Source organism: Cinclus cinclus, chromosome 1 (assembly GCF_963662255.1).
Source record: "Cinclus cinclus chromosome 1, bCinCin1.1, whole genome shotgun sequence".
Classification (NCBI taxonomy): Eukaryota; Metazoa; Chordata; class Aves; order Passeriformes; family Cinclidae; genus Cinclus; species Cinclus cinclus.
Genome location: NC_085046.1, coordinates 61,750,640 through 61,768,481, shown reverse-complemented (window position 1 = coordinate 61,768,481; position 17,842 = coordinate 61,750,640). Strand labels below are relative to the sequence as shown.

General features: G+C 39.1%; 1 protein-coding gene across 1 annotated transcript in view; it reads left to right on the top strand.

Moving 5' to 3' along the window:
- The window catches only part of CDKAL1 (CDK5 regulatory subunit associated protein 1 like 1), a 377,407-nt gene that overhangs the window by 2,974 nt on the left and 356,591 nt on the right, over nt 1-17,842 (top strand). The window contains exons 3-4 of the mRNA XM_062514885.1: nt 325-491; nt 3,393-3,505. Of these exons, the coding sequence (XP_062370869.1) occupies nt 325-491; nt 3,393-3,505 (280 nt within the window). The remainder of the gene's footprint in view (nt 1-324; nt 492-3,392; nt 3,506-17,842) is intronic.

Here is a 17,842-nt window from a genome sequence, read left to right as displayed (position 1 = left end):
GTGTCGTGTTAGAGGAGATGAAGGAGTTTTGAATTCGGAGATGACAAGGTACAGATGATTTCTAGATAAGCCCTTAAGAATCTGTGTGGTTTGTGACTTTCTCCCTGCCTGTGTTTGAGGTACTGGGGGAAGAGGGTACTCAGAAAATGTCTCTGATAGTGGATTGTTTTTATGTGCTCAGTATCCCCCCTACGTGTGATATATTGCACATATGCTTAGAGATGTATCTGACTTTTCTTTATGAGAAATGTGCAGCAGATAGGAGGCCTTGGTTTTGTATTCAAATTCTTTCCTAATGCCAACCTTCTCCAACACTCCTTGAAGATGCCTGCTGCGTGTGAGTCAGTGCTTGAGGATATCGAAGACATTGTGTCAGCAGAAGATTTGAAGCCACAGGATCGGCAGTTTGGGAGAAAGAATGTTTTTCCCAAAGTGCGAAAACGCAGCTCCCAAAAAAACGTTCAGACGGATGATGAGCCCCCAAGTGACAGGTAAAGTCTTACAATGACCCTGTGTTGGTGCTTTTCTTGTATCTCGTATGTGCTTGTCAGCTGTTAAAAATAAGGTGGAAGTTTGTGTTATGTCTTAATGTAAAATCTGTGTACAAGATAAAAATGAGTAAAATAGTCCGTCTAGAATGTAGAGAGATGAAATAATAAATCCCAAGCAAAATTCTTTTCCTCAACAAATTTTCTGTAGAAATCAGTTATCACTGAAGTGTTGATAAATGGAATAATCAGACTGGAAAAAGATGGTTTCTGTTACGCTTTTAGTTTTGAAAGATTTCTGAAAACCTGTCTGTTTAATCTTAATTACCTAAATACAATCTGAACTCTTCAAAATGCAGTTCTGGAGTAGCCTTTTGACATCTGAAATGAGAAATGTGAACAAAATCCTGAGAGTTGCAAAAAGGTTGGGGTTGGAAGGTCATCTTTTCCAAACCCACTGCTTGAGCACTGCCACAAAGAGCCAGTTGGCAGGACTGACTAGGTAGTTTTTTAGTATCTCCAGGAGATGGAGATTCTACAGTCTCTCCAAGTAATCTGTGCTACTTCTAGGTCATTCTTAGAGTGAAAAAGGTGTTTCCTGATGCTCAGAGGGAACCTCCCATATTTTAGTTTGTGCCTGTTGCCTGTGGTCCTTTCACTGGGCACCACTGAAAAAAATCCTGGCTCTGCCTTCTTTGCACTCTCCCTTCAGGTATTTATATCCTTTGATGAGATCATCCTGAGCCTTCTCTTCTTCAGGCACAGCAGTGCCACCACGCTGAGCCGTTTCTGTTATGAGGCAGGTTCCGGTCCCTTCATGATCTTTATGGCCCTTTGTTGGACTGTCTCTAGTACATCCCTGTCTCTCTTGTAGGTGCATCCTGTCAGGACCCAGGTACTTGTGTATGCTCAGTGTGTTGAACTGTTTATTCCCTGGCCCAGTCTCCTTTCATGAAGGGTACATCATCCTTGATTCAGTCTTTTAACCTGTTTTCTGCGTCCTGGGGTTTGCAGAGTCTATACTTCTTGTGTGTACATCTGCACTGACATGGTGAAACTTCTTTTGAACTTGCTGTTTTATTTCAGTGGAAATAGTATGCAATAAGCATGAAATTCATCTTTGCATTTTTCCTGCCTGTGATTTCCATAAGAACAGAATCAACTTACTGCTGCAGTGGAATTGATTAGAGTATAGGTCAACTATTGATTGTAGTTTCTACTGCAGTTCTGAGATTGGGGCTTTTTTCTTTTTTTTTTTTTCCACACATTAGTTTCAAGTTGATGGATAAAATTTCGCTGGATGATAAAGATGAAAATAAATTGTGTATGGAAATTTAATTTCCTGTGGCAAAATAAAATTTTGGGTTTTCATTGGCATTCAAAAGAGATTTTTTAAAGCATAACATTGCATCTTTATCTGCATGCCCCTAAAAGTGCATTGGCCCTAGTCTGCCAGGAATGTATGGACAGTTGAACTGATGTTCTGTAGATATTTCTCACCAAGTACTTCATGCCCCAAAGCATTCAGGTACTGTGTATTCTCTGGCAGGCTGTGTTTGAGTATTTTGTACCCAGAAAGCACATTGAACATGCGTTGTTTAGACAGCAGGAAGTCTAAATACCCTTGTTTACAGTTAATGATCATTAATGTTCCATCAACAAATTTCTATTTTTAGCTAGGGGAAGTGTCTGTTGGAAAAGAAGCGTGGAGGGGGAGGGGGGTAAAAAAAAAAGAGCTGTAGGAAGGGTGCAGTATTGTGTTCCAGGATGTGTGGTGTTCTTGTACTGGCATCTTTAGCTCTTTGGCAGTTATCCCAGGAATTTCAATGAGAGCTTCTTACAGAACTTTTTGTTGGGTTTTGAAGCCTTGTATGTGCTAGCTCCACACTGCATGTCTGCCATGCTGCTTCTGTAGCCCAGAAAGGTTGGGATGGAGGCTTTCTGCTGTTCGTGTGGCTGGTGGCCATCAAGTTAATTTATAGAGCTGGCTTGTGTGGAGGGAGCTACAGTCAATGCGTGCCATAAAATCGAAAGGCTGCAGTTTGTTTGCAGATGGCCTAATTTCAGTGCTGTCACTTGAAGGTTACTTGTTACATGATACAATAATTTTGAGAAAGTTGGGGAGTTTAAGTTTGGAATCTTTTTTTTTTTTTTGTGTGTGTGTTGTGTTTATTAGTGTTTTTTGTTGTGGTTTTTGTTGTTGCTTTAACATAACTGCAATGTACTGAATCTGTTGTTACCCTACAGCTCCTGCACCTTCTCCATGCTGAAACTCTTTTCTTGCTAGTTGTGGTGGCCTGATTCTACCACAAGAGACAGAATTGGAAGAGTAAAAGTGAGAAAACTTGTGGGTTGAGATGAAGACAGATAAAATGAAGGAAAGAGCAGGGAAAAACCCCAAGTGATGCAAAAGCAACCATTTGCCACCTCCCACAAGCAGACTGGTACCCAACCAGTCTCAGAACAATGGTTATTTTGGAAAGACCAAATCCACAGCTTTTATTGCTGAACGTGATGTCATCTGGAATGAATTATCCTGTTGATCAGCTCTTCTGTTCATGTTCCTCCCAACCTGTCGTCCATCTGCAGCCTGCTTGTGGCGGGATGGAGCACAGTGGGAAAGAAGCAAGCCCTGTTTAATGACAGCTGAAACACTGGTGTGTTAATACTGTTACAGTCAAAAATGCAAAACACAGCCCTATATGATTTTTTGTTCCTCTGTCCTAGCAAGACCTAATACCCTTTACACTAAAATCACATAATTACTGTTTTTCCTCAGCTGTTTGAGTTGTTACTGTTTGTGTTGCTAATTTTATGTTTGAAGAATTAGAGTTCATTCAGTGGGCTTAAAGGGGAAGCTTGTTTATCATTTAACTTGCATTTCTCATTCCTTTTTACTTACAGCATTATTCCTGGTGTTCAGAAAATCTGGATTCGTACATGGGGATGTTCTCACAATAATTCGGATGGTGAATACATGGCTGGACAGCTGGCTGCATATGGATACAAAATTACAGGTAACAGTATGAGAGCCCTGTAATTCAGTTTTTCTGGGGTGAATGTTCAGCTGTCATCAAATGTTTTCACTCTTAATTATGCTTTTAAAAATCCCCTTCTGATCTGAAGGTGAGGAGGTAAAGTGTTTTCCTGGAATTAAGCAGAATGATTACGGGGTTAGTGCTTTCAGAATGGTTAGATTTTCTTGACGGGGTAGACATCAAATATATGTAATTCAGTGGCTTTTTTTGGACATTTTACTTGCTAAACTGACTTGAAAATTTTCATAAGAGTTGACAGGAAATATATTAGCTCTTGTTTTTTGACTGTAATTGGTGGAACCCAAGGGGAAGAGGTAGAGAGGCAGTGTGTTTTTACTTGGTGATGTGAGTGATTGCACTGGAGCTCAGGTAGCCTACTCCAGGTAATGATCTTTTATTTCGGGAGAGATGATGAATATGAGGGAGGTGGGATGATACAGGATTGTACCTTGTAGGTTCCGAAGAGCTGAGAATGCTATTTCTCCTTCCCTTCCAAGTAGTTTAAAAATCTCCCCATCATCTTGTTGTGCCTCCCCAATCCTAAAAATACCCCTAAACTTGTGGTTATGCTGACCACATCTCATCTCCTTAATGCAAAATATGCTGACAAAAAAGTTGAAAAGTTTTTACACATGGAATTTTATAAAACAATACCATGTTTCAGTAGAAAAGTGTTATCTGAATACTTCTGTGCAGCTTTTGACTAGTCAAAATAGAAAGTTACATATTATTAATTAATTCAAGTTCAGGTGTGTCTTGCACCTAAACTTTGTATACTGAAAGACTAAAGCTGTCTGTCCTGACATTTTTCTGAAAACAATCCTGGTTTCACAGAATGGCTGTTTCTTTCCTTGAGCATGTCATGATACCGTTAAACAGTTGCATCTCATTTTCCTTTATTGCTGTTGATCTTTCTTATGTAGAATTAAGACACTGAATTATTCAGTGCTGAACTATTTTAGGGAATCCAGGTGATTTTTAAATTAGTAGTACAACACTGGAATAGGTATGCTCTTTCCACAGACAAGTGTACTGCTGGTACAAAAAAACCCCGTATTTATGGCAGCTCTTTGTATAAGATTGCACATATGTTCTCATTATGGCTTTCTTAAATTTAATTCCTCTTTACCTTTGTTGTTCTAATGCGTGTTATTCCAGAAGCTACTTTTGTTCTGTCAAGATTCAAGAGGCTGTTCTGTACTTTTGGAATTTTACTGGGAGAGATGTAGGAGAGTGCAGTAAAGGAAGGAACTACCTTAAATATTTGATATCATTTTAGAAAATTAACTGTTTATAACATTAGAATAGAAATAAGTCTACATCTAGAATCTGAAACTGAGAACTAAAAACCTAATAAAAGTTGCAGTTGCTGGGAGAGGAGTCCCAGAGTAATTTTGGTAGTTGTACATGAAATTGACCTCTAGTTTCTAGTCATTGTGAAATCTAAGTCTTGATTTAGTTTATGTTAACCTATGTACATGCATTAAATGGAACAAACAAAAAAGCCTCAATACTAGGTGATAGGCAGAAATTATGCAGTGTAGTTTCTTCTTTTTGAAATTAAGTAATTCTCGTCAGTCTGTTTTTGAAGAAGGCATGTTTGACTTTTTTTATATTGAATTATCTGGGAAGTTCAGAGAGAATGTCAAATAGGAATTTAATCTTTTTGTCCATTACGGTGAAGCAGCTACTCAGTAATATTAACTGTTGCTTAACATGATCCAAATGTCAGACATTTAATGGAAATTAAACTGAATACTGTTTATGGTATGCAAAAAATAAGAAAGTGTTTTGCATGAGCTATTTCGTAAGTCAATCCCTGTGTTGCTAGAATTTGTTAGTTTTATGTAAAACTGTTATAATCTTGAGGAAAAGATAGAAATACTAAGATGAAAGATTGATGTCACAGTGTCTTGGATAGCTATTACTTAAATAAAAGTAAGCCTATTTCCTACATCTTCCTAAGCTTTTGAGACAATGCTTGCTGAAAAGGTGCTGGAATAAAGTTCTCACTTCAGAAAAATAAGATGTGAGCTTTATTTGCAGTTATTGCTCCATTATGAAGGAGTCAAGCACTGTTTCTAGTGTCTTCTGTCTAATTGCAAGATCCAAAAAAGACATGGAAGAAAAGCAGCATCAGACTCCTGTTGCTAACTGGAAGTTGTAACAATGCAGCCTGCCTTACAAGTTGACTTATCTGAAACTGAACATGGATATAATGTCCTCCTCGCTTTTCACGTGTTTGAAAAGCGTTCTTTCTGTAAAGCACCCTTTTGTTGCCTCCAGGAGTGTCTGTATCCAAAGGTGAAAACTGAGGGCTGTGCTTTTCACAGCAAAGATTGCCTCTGTCTGGGGAGAGACTGGAGTGTGAATCAGCAATATACAGATACTGCAATAACAGCAATGGTGATTAAAAGTCAGGGACTGCGTCAGCTTAAAAATAGGCAAAGGGAAACCAGCAGAAGAGCTGAACCTATTTTTGTATCTGCTTTTACAGATACAAAGGAGGACTATCTGCTTAGTGTGAAGGTGGGCAGCATTCTCAACAAATCTTGCATACCATCCTGTGGGAAGACAAAGCTCCTTTGTGAGCCTGAGCCACATAGAAATGTATGGAGCAGCTGCTATCAGTGTAGGGCTGTACCATGGGTGCTTGATCATATTCTGAAACGGTGTAGCTGATGGTGGCTTTACTGGTTCTAAAACTCGTTTTGGTTTCTTGGCAGCATGACTTGCTGTATAGTTTAGACATGCCTGCAGACCTGCTGGAGTGCTCCCTGTGAGATACGCCCTGGAGGAAGAAACTCTCATGGTACAGACGAGTAATGCCTGCTGTGAAAAACAGGAAGTGGGCGAGTTGGGAGCTTTCTAATATTGTGAACAAGATTTTTGTTTGGGAAGGGAGTTCAGTGTGTTTGCCTTGTAGCTGCACTTTCTTTCTGAAAAATGGAACTGCACTTGTATGGTCAGACATAGACTGCTTTGACTTTGAAGTGGGTAGTTGTATTCATGTATGTTGACATCTCTATGTTTCTAGTTCTGTGCAATTAATGGATTTTGGCCCAGCTTCGAATGCATTTTGATGGGTCAAGACAGTATGCCTGTTATTTTGTACAGATAGCTTCTGGCTCAGGGCTGTTCACGTCCGAAGCATTCCCTCCTCATCCATTTTAAAACATGCTAGGGGGTAGGAAAACTTTTGCTAGTGACTTAGAAATATCAGAAAAATGAACACTAACTTTTTCTTGTATGAAGATGAAGGAAAAACCTCAAACATTCAGTGAGGCTAAACCAGTCACAGTTTATCTGCATTACACTTTCGTGGATTTTAGAAATAAATGCTAGCACACAACATACTCCTCCTGTACCATGGGATTCTACAAACAAGAATTGTTTCTGCTAATTCAGTGGGCTTGGCTTTGATGTAGCACTTAGGAATTGGGTTATGTTACCGACCTTTAGCTTTACTTGTGCAGTTTTAAACTAATCTAAAATAAGTTCAGGCATTCTATTCACTGTCTCAGAAATTTCTTCTGTAAGTGTTGGATTGAGAATTGCTTTGTGGATCTCCATTATTGTGTTTAGTTGGCAGGACTTGTATCAGTGAGACTTGCCAATTCTTATTGAATCTTAGTATTTATAGTCCAAGTTATATGTCTTACATCTCTGTAACTCCCTGTGCAGAGAATTTATGTATTTCTCTAAAGTGAATATCAAATAATATTTTGAAATCCTGTTAAAGAAATTATCTAGGGTTTTTCGCCTCTTCTACTTGTTAATTTTTTAAACACTTGTCAGTTTTGCTTACCAGTGGATATAACTAAGGTATCATTAAGACTACCCATCTACCTAAACAACACATTTGAATAGAAGAAAGAAGGAAGAAGACAAGGAAGAAAAAATGATCTCCTTAAGACCTCATGTTGAAAAGAAGACAGGTGTAAAAGGAAAGAGTCTTCTTGTTGAAAAGCAGATGAGGTGCTACAATCTAAAATGGACTTCAGTGTTCAAAGGCATTGTTTCGTGTTCATTGTGTTGCACAAGCCATGCTTGCGTAGACTTTGGACATCCCCATACAGACACAGCAAAGCATGCTTCAGCATGTGTTTTGTTCATCCAAGTGCAAAATAAAAATTACTAAGACTGTACAGGTATTGATTCTTGGGTTGTGAATCACTTCAGAATCTTCAGAATCTTTGTTTCAAGTGTTTTAAAAGTACTTTGTACTACACAATAAAATTTTAATGCTAGATTTTGATTCATTTTATTGTTTTAAAATAGAGTTCTCTAATAGGTTACTGTGTTATTAAAATAAGCTCTGGCTGATGAAGTATTTTGATTAAGATTTCCGCTGGTTTCCATTGTATGCTTGTAGTTACTGAGAATCAGCAGTTGGTCTTTCCATTTTTTGATCTCCACCCTGCTGATAATGCTCATCTGTTCCTTCATAAGTATCATGTAATATGGTAGTGACTACTGTGTAATTTTTGGGGTGAGCCATTCAAATTGTGAGGTATTTTTGGTGTTCTTTATTAAGCTGAAAGACGAATCTTTATTAACAGCTCATTAAATGCCTTATCAGTCAGAGGAGTCAAGGTTAGTCCTTGTGTCTGGATTTGTACTTGTCAACTGGTTGAGAGTGCAGTGCTAATTTAGAAAAAAAAGATAATTTGCAATCCTTTCTCGAGGGGCGGGGTATGCATGGTGTGTGCTTAAATATGCAAAATACCCCACAATACTTTTCTGTTGATGAGGGGTGTTTCTGTTTTCTCTATAACACTGCAGTCATGAAACTCTATGAAGCAGCTGAGCAATGGAGAAAAGTGAACAGTGTAAATTCTGGTGTTTTGTACCATTGCTGAAGAATTCCCCCATTGTCTATGACTTGTAGAGTCACAGCCTGGTATGATTTTTGCATTGCTTAATGACCTTACAGGCATACCTATTCTGCCACAAGTTTCTGAAAAGGAAAGATTTGAGCTAACTTTGGATATAAAAGATTTTGGAAGTTGATAGTGGGCGAGGCAGTAAAGTAATTTATTTCTGTAGATGTTGTCTTGAGATTATTGCTTTACAGTTCCAGTGATGCAGATTTCTGCTGTTACAAGATCAGAGTTCCTGCAAATAAATTTGTTTTGTGGGCTGATTCTTGGTGCTCAGGCTTGAAAAGTGTGCTCTGACATGCAGTTAGTATGGGCATACTTGGGATGTGGGGGTGGAGGTTTTCTTATTTTTAAAATTGAAACTTTCATGGTGAGATGGTTCGGAGGATGAGGAGAGAGGGTGAAATGGGACAAAGCAGGAAAAAAAATAGGTGGGGCTCATGGGATGTACCAGATGGAGTTGCACAACTGTAGATGAGCTAGATTTCACAGTTCTTTGGAAGGAATAGATAGACCCAGTGCATCCAGAAATGTCCTGTGGGACAGTGAGTCTGGATATTGTTGGGATGGTTTCTTTCAGTGTAGAGTTCATACAGCATTGTGCTGTGACTCATCTGCAGCGCTGCATGTTCCCTAAGTCTCTGTAAACTAACGTATAATTGTGGTTTTGGCAGCTATGTATTACTACTCCAGTGTTCCCTGTAAAACTTCCTAACCCATGTGTGGCTAGACTTCTGTTACTTATCACTTCTGACTTGCAGCACAGAGCAAGATACGCGACCTCTTTGCGGTGAGGTTTTCCTACCTCTGCTTCCTCAGGATCAGCTTCTTATTCCTGTTGGGCAGCTTTCTGTTAAGTGGGGCGTCCAGCTTTGAGGATGTTGTCTCCATTACAGGATAGAACTCCCGAGTTCTCAAACTGCAAAATGTTTCCCTTTTTTATGGAGGAGCAAGATAAGAGCTGGAGTCTGTTTTCTCTTCATAATGGCATCACTGCATTAGCACTTGATAGGACGAGTGTGTATTGTCTTTCTTTATCTTCTTTAAAATCATCTGTTCATCTATGAGTGGTTTTTTGTTTGGTTTTTGCTTTCTGTGTTTTTATTTCACAATCATAGGGCAGGTAACTGAAAGTTGAGAGCATGCTGACGAACTTAATAAATCCTACATCCGCACTATCTTCAGAGACACTTGTAGAGAGCTCATATAGGCAAATTTAAGCATGCACAACATGTTTAGGGTTAATCCTAGTGACAGAGCATTGGCTGCATGCTCTGGTGGTTGTGCAATGGAGTTTAGTTCTGGCAATACTGAATTTCATGTAATCCAGAAGAATGAATTTGAAAAAGATTGAACCATGAAAGGTAAATTTCAACTCCTGGTAACATCCATCCTCCTATGTGGAATATGTCTCTGTAGTAGCTGGTTAAGCAATTAGTAAATGAAGCAAAAATAGCAGTGATGAAGTAAATTCAGCATAAGCACCCAGATGATGAGGAGCTTTATAGGGTGTTCTACAGAGACATTATTTCCACATGTCTCATGGTCCTTCATGCTTGAGGAAAATTTATACTAGATTTATAAAAGCTAATGTGAGAGCAGACCATTTTTTAAAAACTTGAAGAGATTTTTTTGACCATGCACTCTCAGAGGTAGGAGCAGGGTTATATTTTTGTAGGAGCACTTGAAAGGACATGCTTGTTACCCTGGATGACTGGGGAATAGTGGTGGAGGGTTAATGTTCACTGTAGGCTCTTGCTTCAGTTTGATTACAGTTTCATTTGCTAGAAAGGATGAAGTTTAGCTGCCAATAAGGATGGAGTTCATGGAACTTGCCATAGTCACAGCTTTGCATTAGGATGCTTTTAATGTATTTTGGGACTGCTTTTTTGTCAGTTGTAGCACGGATGCCTCAGTGTGTGAATTGCTGTAAGTTACTCTGGGGAGTAAGGCAAGCCTGGGTGAGTTGCTTTCTGGCTTGTTTTTAAGAATTTTGAATGTAGCACGTTCAGCTGTTCTGTAGCACACGAACAGTTCTGTTTCTCCAAATACAGAACGTTAATCTGTGTTGTTCTCCCTGTGTTAGGCCTGAGGGCGTACTAAGACACAAGACTGCTGTGTGATTATGGAGGCTGGCTGGAGACAGTAGAAACACTAAAACAGATAATAGACACAAGTTGGTTTTGGTGTTTTTCCTCATCGATGAGAGCAAATAAAGACAGACGGGGAGAAAAAGAGAGAGAGAAAAGGATTAGCAGACTGAGTGTAATTTTTTTTTCCTTCTTCATGGCCAGCTTTGGTTATGTTCGTGTAAGCCTGGTAAGTGATTCCATGGCTCTCTGGTGTTAAAACAGTTCCTGTCGCTGAATGAACAATTAATGAAATGTGCAGCAATTTTTTATCTCCTTGATTCCCATTCCATCCCTGGAGTGTGTCTGCTGCTGTCTTAGCTCATCTGTGCTTTTAATTCATGCCTTTCTTTTTAAATGACACAGCTCTGCGTCTCCCCAGGCTCGCTCAGCCGTATGTGCGAGTTTGGACATCACCCTTCTGGTTTCTTTCTAAAAGAATGTCTATCCAGTGGTCAGTGGTCGCGCACACACACAGCTGGGGTAAGGTAACGAGTGCAATAGGCTTTTTTTCAGCTGGAGAAGGTTTGCGAGGTGAGGCGCGCCCTGCTGTGGTGCCGTGCCGGGAGCAGCCGGGAGGGGGCAGCAGTGCCCAAGGAGTGCGGCGCTCCCGCGGCCGGCCGGGCTCCGCGTCCGCAGCTTCCCAATCCTGCTGCCAGTGCTCGGAGACACTGCGTGGAGGAGCCCGGGGCGCCAGGCACCTCTGCCTTTGGCTAAACCTGCTCTGACTTAAGCTATTTGCTTAAGTCATTCTGGTCTCAGGCCGGTTCAGCTGGCAACTTTGCTGTTGATTGTGAAGGTCTGTTTTTGTACTTCTGTTTTGTCTCGAAAGTTGCCGCTTTTTAGCTTCAGTTATGTGTTGGACTCAGTTTCCCTTCTAGGTAGTCTGTGCTAAAGAGATGAGATTCATCAAGTGTAATTGTCTAAATACACCTTTTTGAAGAACTATTCCATTTGGAAGCACTTTCTGCTTTATGTGTGCTGGTCTGGGTAGGCTGGGTTACTTTTATATATGGATTTCTCTTTGAAACATTATTTGAGGAGTTTACGAATAATGATCAACATACTGTTTTCTTTGAGGAATGATTAAAGAATTATATAATTTTAATAATCTTATGTACACTGTTTTGCTGTGTGTATTTCACCAAGGCACAGAAAACTGTAAGGACTAGTGAACAAACACTGCTTGTTGAAATGCTTAACTACAGCATAAATAAAACTGAGTGTAAAGCCTGACGATGTTCAGGTTGGACATAAGTAGTTAATAGTTTGGGTGCCTAACAGCTTGTTAGGGCTAGCATTTGGTAACTGTTTTTGCTAGTGTGGTGCTATCCTAAGTTTCCAAGCTAGCTTTTTCATTTGTTCGAGCACCTTCTAAACAATATACATGATGTGATTTAATGTATTTTTTGAGGGAAAATGCCACCTGCTGTGAATGAACATCCTAAGTTGACTGTGGGTAAGGCCTAGCTGTGTACTTGGCTTGTGTATTTTGTGTGCTTGAGGTTTGTGGAAGTACCTTGTTTTTTTAAAATTAGTTAATGTTGACTGCATATCATTTTCTTGAGCTTATCTTCAGGAACCTCTGAGCTATATAATTTTCTTGCTTTTTCCATCTAAATATTTTAGTTTTGTAAAATCTTGTGTTGTGAATGACGTTTGAAATAATGGAGACAAATTGTCAAAGGACAGTCTGTCCCTTGTACCTTTTGGGGCGGTAGACCTGTGGCACGAGAGGCCCTTAAGTTATCAGGGAAGGAGCTCTGTGATAGTGAAATGACATTGTGGTGCTGTTTGAAGCAAAGCTGGAACAGATTTCCATGTGGCCTGTATCCTCCTCTTGGTGTTCATAGAATAACCATTCAGTCCTGCTCTTTTCTGGCGTTGCTGTACTCCAAAGCCTAATTTGAAATCAAGCAAGTTATGCATAGGCTCATAATGTTTCACAGAAACTAAGTAATTATTTGTTCTCAACAATACTAGATACTAGACAGATAGCGAGCCCTCTCACCCTGAGAGAAGTGGTAAGGCTGCTGTGCATCTCAGGATGTCCAGAGCAATGACTTTATTGCATCATAAAACTATGTATTAGAATGTTTTATATTGTTATAACCTATTTCTGCTTTTCATAGGAAACTTCACCCTCGTCCTGTCCAGTTTTTGTGATTTTTGTGCTATTTTCAACCACCTGGGGAAAGTGGGATAGCTGTCGTGCCCAAACAGCACCCATGGGGACCTTAAGCTGACTGAGCTGGTGCAGTCTTTACAACACTCATGCATAGCCAGGATGGATGGGCACATCCATAAATCTTGAATTCGCTGCTGTGAATCCTGTAGCTTTTGTGTGCTACCAGTTGGAGTTAGCAGATTAAGTGTTGGGGCTGAGGAACAGGCTATTTAAGCAGAAGACATTAGCTTTTGTCTTGTCTCAAATCCCTGGCTTTGGATTTTGCTTACAGAAAGAAGCTAAGCAGGAACTTTGTCTTGGACAACTATAAATAGACTTTGAGTTAATTGTGCCAAAACTGAATTGCTGTTGATTGGTACAAGACACTAGTCTATAGAGATGTGATTTTTTTGGCTCGCAATTTAATAGAAGACAGAACACTTGACTGGATTTTATTAGGCATTTTGGACCCTCAGCTTTTGTTGGCTGGGTTTCAAGGGTAAAAGTGTGCTTGTTTGTAATTGATTCCCTAAGTGATAGTTGACTTTTGAGATTCTATTGTTTGTGCATTGGTTGCCACTTTTCTGCTTCTCTTTATCATGCTTTGAAAAATTCACTTTCTGTTGGAAATGTTAATTTTCCTTTGTGAATGTAAAGATGCAGACCATCAGATGATGGTGAATTTGATCATCCAGTAATTAGTTAACTTGAAGTTTGAGTCTTGTAATTGGTAGTAGTGGAAGGAGAATATCAAGTGAATGTGGTTTGGAAGTCTTACTAGAAAGTAAAAAAATTAACAAATTCAATTTTAAGACAGTCACCTTTATATATTGCTGATGGTTCCAGATATTTCTTGTAACATTAGAGTAGAGTAAGAAAAGCACTACCAGAATTTTCTGTTACAGGAGAAAAATCTGTTTGTTAAAGGTATTTTTTTCTGTCTTGATTTTTCATAAAACCCCAAACCTCAGGAAACTTATGAGAGGAAGGAATTTTTTTCCACCAAGTCTTTTGCCATGACACTTGTGTCTTTTTGTTAAAAATGGCTTGTTGGAAAACTTAGGTGTTCAGAATTGTCTCTGAGTCTGTTCATGATTTTCTTTCCAAATAAAAGCACAGAGCAAGAAAAAATAGTGTCTTCTTCTGTAGGTGACTGCCAGTTCTTTTACAGGCGCAGCTTTTCAGTCTCTTTACTGAGGCAGAATTACATTAAAATGGAGGGGGCTGTGAACTTTGCTCTTTGGTGGCTTGAGGAGGAATTCACATAGTTTATCAGCACCTCAGTCTGATGCTGCTCACCTGCTACATGTAGCCCAGCTGCCAGGTGCAGGAAGAGGGATTTAGTTCTGGGGTGTAAACTGGTGCTGAGGAGGACTGGGAGAGGAATTTTAAGTGGGACTGTTTTCCCTCACCACCTGCAGGGAGTTGGTTGCAAGTTTGTGTTCACGACTGACAGAACCTCCTCTTAGATTGCTGCATTCTGTTGAAGATCATAGGTCAAAAGGCACCTGGCATGGTGATCTCTCCTTCCCAGGGCTGGGCCATTCAGCAGCTTTTGTTTTAGCTGGGTGTTGTAAACATGAAGTGATGGAGAATTCACAACCCCTTTTGAATGATTAAATACCTTTCTGGTTGAAAAGTGTTTCTGAGTATGTGACCTGTACCTTTTATCACAGTTAAGCCTGTAGCTGCCTGTATGTTCTTTAGTGGGTATGGAGAACATCTGATTCTTTTCTTCTGCATAGCAACCTTTCACATATTTGAATGCTGTTATGCCTTCTCGCTATAGACATCTTGCATTTAGGATAAATAGACCTAATTCCTAAAAGCTTCTCTCATAGGTCATGTTCTCTAGAGCTCTGACCTTTCTTGTTCCATTCCTCTGGACATTACCCAGTTTATTCATTTGCATCAATCTTCAAGTACATTAGTTTGTTTATATAGCATGTACAATTTTGATAAATGTGGAAGAGAGAGGTTTTTTGTTGCCTTAGTTAAAATACAGTTTATAAAACCTTCAAATTTAGTTCCCAGGACAGCTGCAATTTTGATCATTGTGTTAGAGAATAACTCTGTTGTAATTGACTTAATGTTTTCTATATAAGATGAGAAATACTGAAATACACTTCCATAGAGAAATACTTACAGGAAATAGTTTTTGGAATAAAACTCTTGAAGGTGGGGAAGTTCAAGTCTTGGTGCTAGCTTGTCTACTATCCCAGTCAGAATTGCTTGTCTGATTCCATTTTTTAATGTATCTGAGGTGAATGCTGGTAATTTATAGAGATTCACGGTGTTTTTTTTAAGGGTTTGCTTTCACAGCTCATTTAGGGCCACCACTGTTGTTCATAATCACTGTTCTTAGTAATACTAACTCTGAATTGCTAAGCGAAGGACTGTCATCACACTTGTGTTATTTGCTTTTATTTTTTCCCATTGTAGTTTGAAAAATACATTGGCACCTCTGGCACCTTTGGTGCCTTTTGTTTTATTTTTTGGCTGTTTTAGTGTAAAATCATATTAGTTGCTTGGTTTGATTCAGTGTAAATCTCTGTAAGTGCCTATGCATATGCATTGAGACATTGAGAAAGAAAGAAGGCAGAGCATTACCTGGACTGAGTGGGCAAGAGACGGCTTACAAGAGATGGCTTGTGTTTCATTTAGCACTAAGGCTTCCTTGTGCTGAGTTAAAATATGTGCTTGTGAAACTAGAGCTTTAGAGTTGGAATGCTTTGTTTTAGTGTTTTGTGCTGTGATAGATTTCTGCAAGTATTTCGTGCAACTTGATCTGGTAAAGAATCCATCTTGATGCCATTCGCTGGGGCCTTAAAAGATCCTTCCCCCACCCAGTATGTTAGAAACCCTGAATTTATTGGCGTATGTAACTTGAGATGTTTCAATGGTTTTAGTCATGACAAGCAGAGAAATCTTGGCCACTTAAAATAAGTGAAGGTACATATTGGAGAAACATGAGATCAGAGATTGATGTCACCCTTGCAATAAAAACTGTGCAGGACTGCATTACTGATTACTACATTGCTAATGCTTGCTTAGCTTTTCCAGATAATTTTTAGAACGATTTTTTTTCAGAAGTAATAATCTATCAAAAATTACTCTTAACATCTTCTCCATTTCACGAGGCCAGAGTTTGGTCAATGGGAAGAGAATTGCAGCACTTGGTGTAGATTCAGTCTGTAAAGCTTCAGCTTTAGGTTAGCTTATAGCAATTGTACGGGTCACTTCCCTGGTCTTTTGGAATTTCTTTGAATGAGTGAGGACATTGCAAACTTACTTATGGAAGTGTCAAACTCGGTGTCACAGTAGCTGCTGTACTGTGAGTCACTGCTAGATGGTGCTGTGTGACCGCGCTGGCACCGACATTGGTGCTCAAACCTCTTCTTGAGAACTGCTTAAATTAACATTTAGGTTAAAAATGCCATTTTGTTGGATTTTATTTTCAATTTAGTCATTTAATTGATCCCACTACAAATGATCTCCCGGCTCAGGGCCTTGCTTTGCATTGCTTGAAAGGACTCAGAAGTTCAGAGGAAACCCTAGCAAGTGAGGTAAAATTTTCATTCGTTTCCCAAAGAAATTATTAATAATGCAGGAGCATCGCATACATTAGGCTCGTGTAAATATCCTAGAAGATTATTACGAAGAAATGAGATCCACTGTCACTTCAAATATGATTGCAAAGGAGATGAAGCGGTGATTACTCTAAAAGTCTTCTGAGATTAGAGGGATCTGTATGATTTTTATTAATTGATCATCATCCATGTATGTTCCTGTGTTCATGCTCATTTATGAATTCTTTATATTCTTTATTTTTGGAATCTTAGCTGGAAAAGTTTAAAATGGTTTAAACTTTTTCTATCCTAACATCGGACTTCTGGTTTCAGGGCATGCTACATAATTGTAAGCAAGTAGTTGTTCATTCATGGAAAAGATCATATCCAAATAAAGCTTTCTGGGTGTGGTACTAAGACGCTTGCAACGTGATGCAGCCGGGGTTTTGTGTGTCCAATCAGGATGGCCTGAGGTTTTTTCATAATGATCAGCGTTAGCGAGGGGTTTTCACTGTGCGGGAGGTACAATGTGCTAAGCAGTCCGTTTCCTTTACTGTCATGCTTAAAAACATTTTAGAAATTTTGGCAAGGCAGATTTTCATGGGTCTCAGGTACGTACACCAGGAAAGTTTGCATCTCTTAAAGATCTGGATTCTTCCAGCAAAAGAAGAAAGTTTGCTTCAGCTGCAGCTTGTTAATGTATCATTAAAAAAAAAAACCCAACCAAACTCCAAAGGGTCTGTGAAGTGCAAAAATGGCATTTATGTTACCAGACTGCATGTTTTCTGTGTGCATGTATGAATTTTTTTTTTCCATTATTAGGTATGTTTTACTTGATTTTTTTTTTTTGGGGAAGGGGGAACAGATAAAGTTGGTGAATGCCATAGTTGTTTCTTACAGTAATGATTACATGGATTTATTTGTTAGAGTATATTTATTCTTCATTTGCTTCCTGAGATCTTGCTGGTTGCTGTCTTGGATCACACCTCTACTCATGCGTCAGTGATTATTTACATTGTGTGTATACAGCATTCCTAGTTTGACTCACCTTCCTGGCAGTAGTTGAAATCAGTTGATAAATTTGTACTTGAAGTTGTGCTACCAGGTGTGCTACCTAGCACATACTAAAGAGCAAAATGATATTTGGCATAACACTTAGGTTTGGAGAAAAAAAAAAAAGGTAGAAAAATATTAGCAGAACAACTTCTCTTATAGGAAGATTCTAAGGAAATATTGAGCAGCAAAAAAAGTATTTTGCTTTTCTTTAGCAGCAAAAGCTTTATTAGAACCATTTTTTTCCACAGTTATTGAGGAAAGCTCATTTGTATTGAATTAGTGGTCTTAATAATACTGTACACCAGAATGAAATGAAAAGTAATTTCTAGCCATATATAACTCAAGACACTGAAGTCATGGTGATCTGAGTTGGTTTGCAATATGTGGTTGGATGGCAGAGGTTAGATGTTTGTATCTTTGAACAATGGGACACCAAAGAAGACCTGTTGTCTTAGTTGAAAGTTTCCTGCTTAGAAAACAATGGAAACATATCCATAGCTGCTGATCCCTGA